We start from the raw sequence: 12,951 nt of genomic DNA on the forward strand, positions 1-12,951 counted from the left end.
ATTACAAGGTGTCTTCAAATAATGCATATTGAAGTCAACTTTTTTTTTAAATATTATGTTTCATAAAACCAATAAATATTACCCGCATGTGACTTTTGCGAATTGCAGCAGTATAAATTGTTCGGTTACACCAGAACTTAGTCTTTACTTGAATACTATTTTGTGTTTTTCTATATCGTCTCAATTAAAGAGTGAACTAGTTCGTTATATATTCGTGGTAATTTAATATATTGCCGCATATATTTGATTTTATGTCTGTATATAATAATATTATGTATTATTTACTATTATATATAACCAAGCAAATATTTTTTTTGTAGAACGCCGAACATGAGATTAAAGACAATTTTGATAACATTAAGTTGGTTTGCTAATGAAACTGTGTATTTGGGATTAAGCTATTATGGTCCATCATTGGGCAATGATCAGTACTTTAGCTTCTTTTTGTCCGCGGCAGTTGAATTACCAAGTTATGTATGTTGCTGGTATTTAATGGACACCTTTGGACGTCGATGGCCTTTAAGTCTATCAATGATTTTAGGGTAAGAATTAAACGTTTTGTTTGTATTTAATCATAAACTTTATAAATTATAGAGGAGCTGCTTGCGTTATAACTGTTTCGATTCCAGAAGATGCGATTAATGAAACTTTAGTCATATACCTAATTTCGAAAGCTTTGCTTTCAGCCTCATTTTTAATTATTTACCCCTTTGCTGGCGAATTGTATCCTACCCAAGTTCGGGGTATTGGAATTGGAGCCTCAAGCTATATTGGTGGACTAGGTTTGATTGTTATCCCTTTTGTAACATATTTGGTAAGTTAGTAGTTTAAGATAGACTCTTAGCCGACACGCATGTTTCCTTTGTTATCGATACTGGTATGGTTCAATGCCAGAAGACCATGCCATGCGCTTTTGTGGATAAGGTATACATTAAATTATATTACATTGAAGTTTTCAATACAGTGAAAATATCCGTACTCATAAAGATAAAAACGATATAGCCGGTAAATTTAGAAATGAGTGATACACATTTTTGTAGATCTGTATTAAGCGCAAATCACCATAAATTGATAAGTTTTATATTTTATTAAGCTTATACATATTAAAGTCTGATAATAAAATTTATAGTTCTGAATTATAAACATCCGGTTTAGAACAGTACAATTCGGTGCAGATGATTTTGGCTAATCTATCTCTCGACACCGCAATGCCCATGAGAAAAACGTGGGAATATGTAGAATCGATGATTCCGATGGTACGTATATCTTTGGCATACTTGGCAACAAGACCATTTCCACTTTAAACTTTTCTTTCAAAAAGCTTGCTTTAAGAATATTGCAATTGGAAAATTTGCTCGTTACTTTTCAGCAACAACAGTACAGAATGATTTAGAAGACATCAAAACGCCTTATGACGACTTTTTTATATGGAAATTATATTTCCAAACATTTTTATCTTCAATATAGAAGGTTCAAGAGCTTAGGTGTTTAGCGCCAACAAAAACGTGATACGTAATAGACATATGTTATATAGTATCAGTGGCGGATTCAGAAGGGCAAATTCATCGCAGCCGTGTGCAAATTTCATTTTGCAATTGTGATTTTTGCCCATATGATTCTTTCTCTAACTCATTAACTCAGCGTGATTTCTCAGAAAGAATCGATCGTTCTAGCGGAGAAATCAAATATGATAGATACATATGCTGCTGTAGCGTTCCGAAGTCGAAAACAAAAAGCTGAGGAAAATTTTCGAACCATTTATTCAGACACGAAAAAAATGGCATCGGAACTGAAAGTTGACGAAGAAAAACCAAGAATCTGCGGCCGACAAACAAAATACTACAGGGCCTAAGTGTAATTCCTCTGTTGGATCAGAGAACTTAAAACATAGAGAAGGTGCAAATTGAATTCTGTATGATGTTCGATTGGACGGCTAACAGAGCTTATAAGATTGCGACACGCAATTTCACCATTTTCGCTGCTATTTAGCAGAATTGAGCATTAGGGTGGGTCGATTACGGACTTTTTTCGATTCGGGATTTCTAATAGTGCGGAAAAGTTGCCTTAGTACTTCCTGATTCCAATGCAACTTTTTGTTTTGAGATCGGATTGCATCTTCAACCCCAACTCCGGCCTTGAAATTTCAGAAATTCGCCTAAAATCGTGAAATTGTCTATTGCGCCTGAAATACGCATCTCATGGCAAAATGTATAAAACAAAAGTTATTTTTCACGTCATTTGCTACCGATCATTGTCGTAGGACGAACCGTTCCCGAGATACGAGCGAAAATGCGGCGCGCCACAGCGCAAGGTGAAAATCGACTTGCGGCCACACTTCTTGACGTTGATTTCGCCGAGTGCTATCACTCACATTCATTCACCTACGCGAAAGGACACGTTCGGATAGGTCTCCACACAAATATTTTTTCATCGAGTTCCTTCACTCTTGTCTGTGATTTCGCCGAGTGCTATCACTCACATTCATTCACCTACGCCAAAGGACACGTTCGGATAAGTCTCCACATAAATATTTTTTCATCGAGTTCCTTCACTCTTGTCGTTGATTTCGCCGAGTGCTATCACTTATATTCTCTCAACAGAACACAGAACTCAAAATGTCTGTATCAAAATTTAAATTTAGATAGAAATGTCCTGTGTTTGGCATATATCCGTGCAATCTCTCTGAGCCCCACTTACCTAATTACCAGGATGTTCTTTTGTGTTATCAGTTTTAAAGATTTCGTATAGGGCGACTCCGAGGCGACAACTACATATGAACCTAGGAGTAAAGGGGTTACAGAAATAGTTGCAAAAAAGGTTGAAAATACTTTCAAAAAGTCATCTATTCCGATAGTTTCACACACCAGAGTTGTACAAATGCTCACCATATACCATAAGAAATTTCTGACTCTTAAACATATGTTCTTAAGGAACCCAATAGGTTTGAGCTCTAAAAGAGACGACTTTGTCTCTTCTGCCGGAATATTATTTGACATCACTGCTTGTAAATGCATTTATTTTTCTTCTTGCACGTGTTCAAAGGAAAGGAAAGTTCCTATCAATGAACAACCATTTCTCTTGGACTAGAGAACCAGAAGAATTGGTCGCATTGGAACCGTTGATCTACCTGAAACAAAAAAGATTACAAAGAAAAATGAACGTAAAGAAAAGCTTTCAAAACGTCATTCAACATCAACACTTACCAGAAAAGTATCAGCTAGAACACGTGACCATTCAGATCAGACAGACTCTTATACAGACGACAACAATGTAGGTGCGTCGCTCATGGATTCTTCCAAAAACGATGCTGATGATGAATTTTCTCTTCCATCCTCTACAACCAAACAAAACACACTAGTATTAGAACACACAGCTTTAGCTGCCCAAAGATTTGGAGTAAGTGATAGAGCAGCGGCCTTGATTGTTTCATCTGCTTTTCTGGATGCCAAAAAAGCAGGTTTGATAACAGAGGATCAGGCAAGTTTGACACTGACAAATGCAAGATTAGTCGGGCAAAAAAAAGTGTTGGAGTTAAGCTCCAAAACACCGAAAGTGTTGACTCTGTATATGGGCTGTATTTTGACGGCCGCAAAGACAATACACTTACACAAGTCAGCGAAGGTGGAAAGTACTACCGCGACACTGTCAAAGAGGAACATATTTCTCTTATAGCGGAACCTGGTTGTCAATACTTTGGCCACGTCACCTCTCCTTCCGGGTAAGCTGAGGATGAGACGCAAGCTATATGTCAACATTTACAAGACAATTCAGTTGATGTGGTACATCTAGAAGTTGTCGGTGCTGATGGCACCAACACGAACATAGGTTGGAGAGGTGGAATCATTCGGAAACTAGAAGAAAGAATAGGTAGGCCATTACAGTGGGTTGTTTGTCTTCTACATTTCAACAAACTTCCATTTCGTGCTCTTTTCGAACACATAGATGGTGTCTCAAAGAGTCTAAATACATTCTCTGGCGACATAGGTAAACTGCTCCCTGATTGTGAGAAGTTGCCTGTTGTCAAATTTGAAAGTTTTCCATCCTGCCAATTAACTTCTGAGGTTATTAATCCGACCCAACTTAGCACAGACCAAGCTTATCTCTATAAAATATCAGAAGCGGACTTAGCGTCGATGCATCTAGGTAACATGTGCAAATCTCGCTGGCTCACCTGTGCAAATAGAATTCTGAGATTATACTACATTTCTACTGACAAACCAACAAAGGAAATAAAGATTTTGGTCAAGTACATACTTACAGTTTACTCACCTTTTTGGTTCTCAATAAGATTCAACAGTTCAATCAAAGATGACTCGCGCCATCTCTATGCTGCAATTCAAAGGTCGAGATACTTACCTGCTAAACTGCGCAAGGTTGTCGATTCATCCATTCAACAGAATGCTTTCTTTGCTCTTCCAGAAAACATTCTCCTTAGTATGATGACTGACGAACGGATAGAAGTCAGAAAGTTGGCCCTTGACCGTCTTCTGGCAGCCAGAGAAGCAGAGTCTGACACTGTAAATGGAAGGGTTAGATGTAATAAAGTGCCAAAGCTGAATTTCAAAGCTAATAATTATTACGATATGACTAACTGGAAGACTGTTCCACCAGTTCTTTGTTCAGTTTCTAACGAAGAACTCATAAAAGGGCTGTCGGGAGACACTGCAGAGGTATGGAAATTTAGTGAATTCGCCTCTCACACCGTGGCAGTCGAGAAAACCGTCAAACTGGTGACAGAGTCATCTTCTAAAGTTATTGGCCCGCAATCTCGTGATCTTTTTATACGCTCTACACTGAAATCTAGGCAACAAGTGCCAAAGTTTAGTACAAAATCTGATTTTATCAATAAATTTGACACAGATTCAGACTAATACAAGCCTGACATATGGTTGGTTGGTTGGGTTGGGCTTGGGAGGAACCCGAAGAGCCGCCACCTCCACGCGGTGGGTTCTGGGTGACCAATACAGATTAGCTGAGAGCTGCAACAATTTTCACCTTGCGCTGTGGCACGCCGCATTTTCGCTCGTATCTCGGGAACGGTTCGTCCTACGGCCATGATCAAATACCATTTCGGTAGCAAATGACGTGACAAAAAGCTTTTGTTTTATACATTTTGCCATGAGATGCGTATTTCAGGCGTTAGGTAGACAATTTCACGATTTTAGGCGAATTTCCGAAATTTCAAGGCCGGAGTTGGGGTTGAAGATGCAATCCGATCTCAAAACAAAAAGTTGCATTGGAATCAGGAAGTACTAAGGCAACTTTTCCGCACTATTAGAAATCCCGAATCGAAAAAAGTCCGGAATCGACCCACCCTATTGAGCATGTACAATGGCAGAAATATATGTAAAGCGACTGAATTCATACGGGAACGAATAAAGAGAATTGCTTTGTAGAAAAATATATACAAAATATACAAAATCACACAGAGAATGTAAAAAAGAATTCTCTGAGTGACATATGCATGCTTATTTTGTATTATATGAACCATTGTTTTCCGAAAAATGGTAAACATTTTATGTGATAAAATTAAATAAAAAATAAGTTTAAATAAATTATTATTTCAAAAATGATATTAATTTCGACATTATATTATATCAATTTCGACTATTGTAAAATGAAGATATGCTAAATGAACTTAAATGTGCTCATATAAACACTTCCATTCATTCCTTCCATTTCTTAAAAAAAATTAATGACCTTCATGAAATATGCATATTCGCATTATTTCGTTATCATTTCCATATTTGTACAAATAGAATTGCTATGACACATGCATATGTACATACATATATTATTTCTTTGGCACATTTATCTGTATGTTTACGAAAGCAAATGCGAGCCATATACATACATATGTACATCTATATACCCTGCGAAAATTCCATAACCGATTCTCAAACACATTCAAGCATTTTTACCAATACATAAAAAAGCATGTTGAAAATTTGTAGTAATGATTGGCAAAAAGAAACAACATCAAACTTTCACATTATGCTTTATTCATTCGCGCATATTGTGTGCATAGGAATGGAGCAATGTTCCATTTTACCGAAAAAGACCAAAACGAAGAAAATGGTGTTGCCCAATCGACAAAATCAATTAATTTGCAAAGCTTTTTTAGAAGAAGAGAAAGCAATTCCACCTGTTGTGGCATCTATTTTCATGTCAGTGGCAGCACGACATATGTATCACAATTAATTGCATATTTACAAGTCAACGCGAAAGCCGCAAAAAGACGCGCGAGTGAATTAACGAGAACAAAACAATTACATCAGGTGAGTAAAGTGATATTATTTATACAAAAAATGAAGAGGAAAACATTTTATAATGAAATGTGCAAAGTTAAAAAGGAGTGTGAAAGAAGTTCAGTGCGATACGAAAGTTTATCGGAATTTGCGCGTGCTGATGGGGAAGATGGCGAAGCTGCCGCGGCTGCGCTACATTCTACTCCTGAAGATTCTTTCTCATTTTCCGGCTCAGAATGCCATTCGGAAAATGAAAATGAGGTTGTTTCAAGTGCAGAAAAGTGCAAGCATTTAAAGTTATGGGCAATTAAAAATAATGTGTCTCAAGCCGTATTGAGCGATTTGCTCAGTGTTTTAAGAAAAATAGGAGTGCATGATTTGCCCTTGTCTGCAAAAACTGTGCTTGAAACAACAAAAATTAAATCAGTTATAAAGAATATCTCCGGCGGAGAATTTACGTATATTGGCATTCAAAAGCATTTTATGAATTAACAAAATCACAAATGTCTTTGCAGATAACATATCTTTTCACTTTAAAGGGCACTTCTGGGGATATTGGCGAAGTTATGAAGCGAGTTTTTGGCGACGAAGTCCTCAGTTTGTTCAATTGGAATGGGAGGTGCGGGAAGAAATCGCTTTCAGAATTTAAAATAGTTAGCGTGGCTCTATTTGGTAATTCATACTATTGTTAACTTTATTTACCAAGTTTTCTGTTATTATGTTTTATTTGTTTCAGAAATTTTCAAACTGCATGGACGCATCGACTTCGAAAAGGAAGTCCGAAAGAGCGTTGAGCAAAGCCACAACAGGCAAAAGCAAAAACGCTATTTGCTGAACAAAAAAAACTTATAACAAAATTGTAAATTTTTCTTAAAATACTAATATAAAAGAAAACATACAAAAAAAATGGATTTTTATTTCTAAATATATTTTGCGGTATTCCATTTTGGCAAGTAAAAAACCTTAGTATTTCACTTTGTATTTAACTGCAAAATGACGGTCAAAAAAATTGTCAAATCACTAGAAGTTTTACTCTCATTTCACCACACATTTTCTCAAAAATGACCGTCAGTAAACTAGTAAATCTGCGGAAAAGCTACTAGTTAATTTACTGGTAAAACACCGGGCACATATAACGTGAATGAGCGGTGCAGCTATACATTTTGTTATGCTACTAAGCTTTGAGTAAGAACGGTATATACAATCACACAATTAGGTACGTAATGAAAAGAAACGGTCAAAAAAGTTCCCATGGCTCTTAAGAGTGTGACTGAAAGATTTACGGAAAGTCCCCGTCACGGCTCCAGGTCGTTTTACTAGTCATTTTACCAGTATGCTTCTCGCAGGGTATATAAAATTAAGTGGCAAAACTTCCTGTTCGCATACTCTTCCTAGACGGCTTGCCCGATTTCAAGGGGTGATTGGGGTCTGTTTCGAGGGTGCACATAAAAAATTTAATGTGTGTATCATTGCACGTTTTGCAAAAAAAAGAAACAACTGGCGGATGTTTACAATTAATAAAACACATTTACATCGCATGTTGATTGTTTTTGCCTGTCATTCGTTCTTTCTATGGATGACTGTCAAGCTAACAAGACATACAGAACGTAAGTGTTCCGAATGCACTGAGTGTATCGAAAAAAATTTTTCAACATTGTGTGTATTTTTATCAGATTTCAACGTGATTAACATTCTGCGTACAACACAAAGCAGGTGAGTATTGTTGTTGTTTCATATGTGATGCCATGCGGTTCGATTGTCGCTTGAAAATGCGCGGTGTGTGTAAAAAAAAGTGTTTCAACATTGTGTGTTTTTTCCAGATTTAATTCCATCGATTTGCTACATTTATTCGAACCGATTTTGTGTTTTCTGCTGACCGTGCAACACACACAAAGCAAGTGAGTAAGTGCTTCCATGCGGTTCGGAAATACACTGTTGGTGGGTCTTATTGCATATGCGTGTGTGGGTAAAATACATAGTTTAAGATGTAGTTTTAGGTTAATTTTTCCATTTTTATTTATGTACTTCAAATATGCATATTTTTATTTATGTACTTCAAATATGCATACTCTAGCACGACCACCGGGGACAACACTAACTACCTTTTTCGAGTTGTGTGAAAACGATGAATTTGCAAGAACATTGCTATATTCCGAAATACCACAATATTTCACTTGGAATACATCATCGAAAACATTTCAACCACGAAAGCAAGGGGAGCGTGTTGACAGTTATCCAAATGTCCGTAAAACCGATGCCATAAGACGCACTTACACCATCCATCCGAACAACGCTGAATGTTTTTATTTGCGTCTGCTATTAGTCAACGTGCGCGGACCAAGATCATTTGATGATTTGAAAACTGTTGACGGTCAGTAGTGTGCGACGTATCGTGAAGCATGTCAGCGATTGCATTTGTTAGAAGATGATATGCATTGGGACACCGCACTTCATGACGCATCACTCACATCTCATCCAATACAAATACGCGTACTATTCGCCATAATAATATCTACATGCCTTCCGTCAAATCCGCAATAACTGTGGAATAAGTACAAAGACTTCATGACCGATGACTTATTAATTTTGGCGCGTAATCGAGCATCGGACGCAGACTTGCTATATACGTTACAAATGTATAATTCTGCTTTGATATTGGTTGAAGATCTGTGCCTTACAATTGCGAATAAGGCATTAGCGCAACTTGGCATTACTGCGCCCAGTCATTGACCATGAGCTTCAACGTGAACAACAATACGATTGCAATGAACGATTGCTTTCATACAAGCTAACATTACCAAATTGAATATTCAGAAGAAAAATGCTTATGATAAGATTATACGAGCGGTTGACAATAACGCCGGTGGATTCTACTTTCTTGATGCGCTCGGTGGTACAGGGAAAACGTTTCTGGTCTCTTTGATTCTTGCTACTATACGGTCACAGCAGAAAATTGCGCTGGCAATTGCTTCGTCAGGCATCGCTGCTACTCTACTTGATGGCGGCCGAACAGCACATTCTGCGTTGAAACCACCGTTGAACATCCAAGTCGTTGAAAAACCAACGTGCAACATATAGAGGAATTCAACAATGGCAAAAGTTTTGCGAGGAGCTGGAATAGTTCTATGGGATGAGTGCCCAATGGCTAACAAAAAGTCATTAGAAGCATTCAATAGAACAATGCAAGATTTACGCCAAAAGCAACAAGCTTTTGGCGGAGCATTAGTCTTATTATGCGGCGATTTTCGGCAAACTTTGTCAGTCATTCCTCGATCAACTCCTGCCGATGAAATAAACGTATGTTTAAAATCGTCAGTTTTGTGGAGACATGTTCAAAGGCTGACTCTTACCATCAACATGCGAGTCCAATTGCAAAATGATCGATCCGCAGCGGCGTTTTCGAAACAGTTGTTGGACATTGGCGAAGGCAAAATGCCAATCGATGATACCGGTTTGATCACATTGCCGAACAACTTTTGTACACTTTTACAATCGAAAGAAGAATTGATTGAAATTGTATTTCCGAATATTGTTCAACACTATCAACCCCACGATTATTTAAGTGAACGCGCAATATTATGGGGAATTTGCCCGATTTCATGGTATTTAGTCATTTTATCAAAGTTTAAATATTTGGGTTTTTTTTATGTAAACATATTAAAAACACATGGCTCCATATGACTCCATACCAAAAATGTTAAAAGCACGTGGTTGAGAAGAGGTAGTTTTTGGTTAGCTACTTTGAAAGTGCGATACTTAAAAGTTAAACAAGTTATTAATTCAATTTATGATGGAAAACAATCATACTGGCTTGTGTTATATGTTGTGTGAACTAATATTTTGATATGTGCCTGTCTTACTAATATTTAGCCAATTTTAAAACAGGTCTAAAAGGTAATTTTTTGGAAAAAAAAATTAACTTTACGTAGGCTTACAAAAAATACATATTGTTGTAACAGTGTAAGTCCAGTATATGTCGTAGAGCCATTAATTATGAATAAAAGGCAATTTGTCTCAATGTGCACAAATGCGCACAATCTGCGTAATTTCGTTTTTTGTCAGGTATCTTCGCGTTTTCGAACGCGGAGCTTTTTGAAGTATGGCGTAAGGAGACGGAGAACTAAAACCAAGAAAGATCAATTCTTGATTTTCTTTCGAGAAAAATAAGTACAAACATTGATGTTGTAAAACACAACAACTATTTGAAAAAGAAAAGCAGTTTATTTTGCCTAAATATAAATGGTAAATGGAAAATATGCAAGAGAAACAAAAAATATTTTGAGAAGAAGTATGCAAATTGGCTGCAAAGTGCAATAAAACTTTGTTTCTCTGAATCGAATCAAATCGAGAAACGTCAAATTGGACGCCCGAAATTGGCTTATTCGGTTAAAGGAGAAGAAACACAGAGAAAAGAAGCTGCAGCTCTATCTAAATCACACGGATGCAACCTCTCCTTATTAATTCAAACAGCCAGTAAAGCTGCCCGATCTCAGGGCCTCATTGATCTTTCTATAGTCCTTATTACTCTTGCAATTAGTCCGGAAAAGGCAAAGGACATAAGGGAGATTTTGAAATGCCCTATTAAGCAGCCTATTCGTGCATCAAAGGACGAAGCATTGGCCCTTTTATTAGATCAAGGCTTAAGCAAGGAGCAGTATTGCGCAATTAGGTGCGATGCTAAACACAGAGATGCCGACATATACCCTCTATATAAAGATGTTGTGGAACAAAAAAAGCTTTGTAGACCTGCTAATATATACATTATCGATACTGTAGCAAAGGTCCCCATTCGAGATCTTTTAAGCATACGGCTACTTGAATTGTTGTGCTTCAAGAAGAAGTCATTATGAATACGATGAGGCAGCAGGAGGTAGATTTTATACCAGCTGATTTAATCCTAAGTTATGGGTTCGATGGTAGTACCGGGCAGTCGAACTATAACCAGGCCTATGCTGACCAAGGATCATGCTATTCAGATGCATGCCTATTTGCCTCAACCGTAATGCCTCTTCGACTAGTTGATGCTTCTGGACTTGTTTTATGGAATAACCGTACTCCACAGTCGATAAGATTTTGCCGCCCTCTCAAATTGGAGTTTTTGAAAGAAACAAGAGAAGCCATATTAAAAGAGGACCTGAACATCAAAGAAGAAATTAAGAAACTTTTACCATGCAAAATAATGTTCAACAACAGGCAGTGCATTTACATAATATTTCAACTTCATTTGACTGTCATAGATGGAAAAGTGCTCAATGCACTGACAAATACAACGTCTTCTCAAGCATGCCCAATATGTAATGCAACACCTAAGGACTTCCTTGCCAACAAAAACTTTAAGTGCCTCGAGTTTGTTCCACTTTTAGATAATTTAAAACACGGGTTAAGTCCGCTTCATAGCTGGATAAGATGTTTTGAATTTGTATTACACGCCGGTTATAAGTTAACTGTTCAGAAATGGCGAGCGACAACATCTGTGGACAAAAAAAACGATTGCAGATCGGAAAAAGGAAATTCAGCGTATCTTTTGGGAGAGGCTAGGCTTAAGGGTCGATAAGCCAAAACAAAATGGATCTGGCAATACAAACAATGGAAACACGGCACGGCGAGCATTTACCAATTTTGAAACATTTTCAGAAGTTACCGGAGTTGATAAAGAAATATTTCGGAACTTAAGAGTTATATTAATTTGCTTGTCTTGTCAACTGCCGATTGATTTGGAGAAATTTGAACAATTTTGTTTTAAAACTGGAACTGATTGTTATCCATGGTTGCCAATGACGGCAACTGTTCACAAAATAATTGTCCATTCAAGGCAAATTATGGAAAATACAATACTTCCCGTTGGATATTTCGGAGAAGAAGCGTCGGAAGCACGCAACAAGATTTATAAAGCAGATAGACTGCATCACGCACGGAAGCATACTCGTGTTAATAATTTCATGGATGTTTTCAACAGAGCCTTAGATACTTCTGATCCTGTCATTTCTTCAACAAACCTTATGAAGCGAATTCGGAAGCATAAAAGTATGGAACTTCCTTCAGAAGTTTTAAGCCTTTTATTGTGCAATTTTGAAGGCCAGGATCAAATTGAGGAAATTGGAGATGAAATTGACGATTTTTATTTTATGTCTGACGCAGACCTTGAGAATGAAAATATTATATAAACTTATTATTGTATTATTTGGTTGTCACCTTAACAACTTTTCTATATGAAATACAAAAAATTGTTTCTCGTCCTGGGAGGGCGGAACCACGCCCATTTATACAACTATTTCCAACAGAGTCCATATCAATAATAAAAAAACCCGTTTTGAAAAATCTTATTTATTTAAAAAGTTTTTGATTAATTTATCCAAATGGGAGGGCGGAACCACGCCTATTTTACCAAAAACTATTTCCAACGATCTCCATAAGACTAATACAAAAAACCGTTTCAAAAAATCTTATTTAGTTTAAAAGTTAATAAATAATATTTCGTCAGGGAAGGGGCGGAGCCACGCCTATTTTTCTAAAAACATTCCTATCGGTGTCTATAACAATAATAAAAAAACCGTTTCGAAAAATCTTACTTAGTTTAAAAGTTATTAATTAATACCATGAAATCGGCCAAATTCCCCATAGTGTATTGGCACCGAAAAATGTACACGTCAACGAAATCAATTTTGCCATTCAAGAAAAACTGCCAGGAGAAGCTAAAACATAT

At 37.0% G+C, this 12,951-nt stretch overlaps 2 protein-coding genes and 1 long non-coding RNA gene across 4 annotated transcripts in view; all 3 read left to right on the top strand.

The window, feature by feature from the left end:
- Window positions 1-320: 320 nt before the first annotated feature.
- The window catches only part of LOC126766567 (carcinine transporter), a gene marked incomplete at its 5' end in the record, with an annotated part of 78,017 nt that continues 65,386 nt past the window's right edge, over window positions 321-12,951 (top strand). Inside the window, 2 exons of the mRNA XM_050484328.1 lie at window positions 321-542; window positions 595-814. Coding sequence (XP_050340285.1) covers window positions 321-542; window positions 595-814 — 442 coding nt within the window. The remainder of the gene's footprint in view (window positions 543-594; window positions 815-12,951) is intronic.
- Window positions 823-12,951, top strand: part of LOC126766563 (uncharacterized) — a 64,272-nt gene continuing 52,143 nt past the window's right edge. The window contains exon 1 of the long non-coding RNA XR_007668910.1: window positions 823-1,256. This is a non-coding gene — a long non-coding RNA (uncharacterized LOC126766563). The remainder of the gene's footprint in view (window positions 1,257-12,951) is intronic.
- On the top strand, window positions 5,746-7,164 carry LOC126766562 (uncharacterized). Of its 2 annotated transcripts, none has more exons than XM_050484324.1 (3): window positions 5,746-6,278; window positions 6,788-6,920; window positions 6,985-7,164. In XM_050484324.1, the coding sequence occupies exons 1-3, from the start codon at window positions 6,039-6,041 to the stop codon at window positions 7,098-7,100; spliced, it is 489 nt and encodes a 162-aa protein (XP_050340281.1). In that variant the 5' UTR covers window positions 5,746-6,038; the 3' UTR covers window positions 7,101-7,164. The 2 variants fall into 2 exon arrangements, with proteins under 2 accessions (XP_050340281.1, XP_050340280.1); XM_050484323.1 differs by having other exon boundaries at window positions 5,754-6,278; window positions 6,764-6,920.

The sequence above is a fragment of the Bactrocera neohumeralis genome, unplaced genomic scaffold (genome assembly GCF_024586455.1).
Source record: "Bactrocera neohumeralis isolate Rockhampton unplaced genomic scaffold, APGP_CSIRO_Bneo_wtdbg2-racon-allhic-juicebox.fasta_v2 ctg169_1, whole genome shotgun sequence".
NCBI lineage: Eukaryota > Metazoa > Arthropoda > Insecta > Diptera > Tephritidae > Bactrocera > Bactrocera neohumeralis.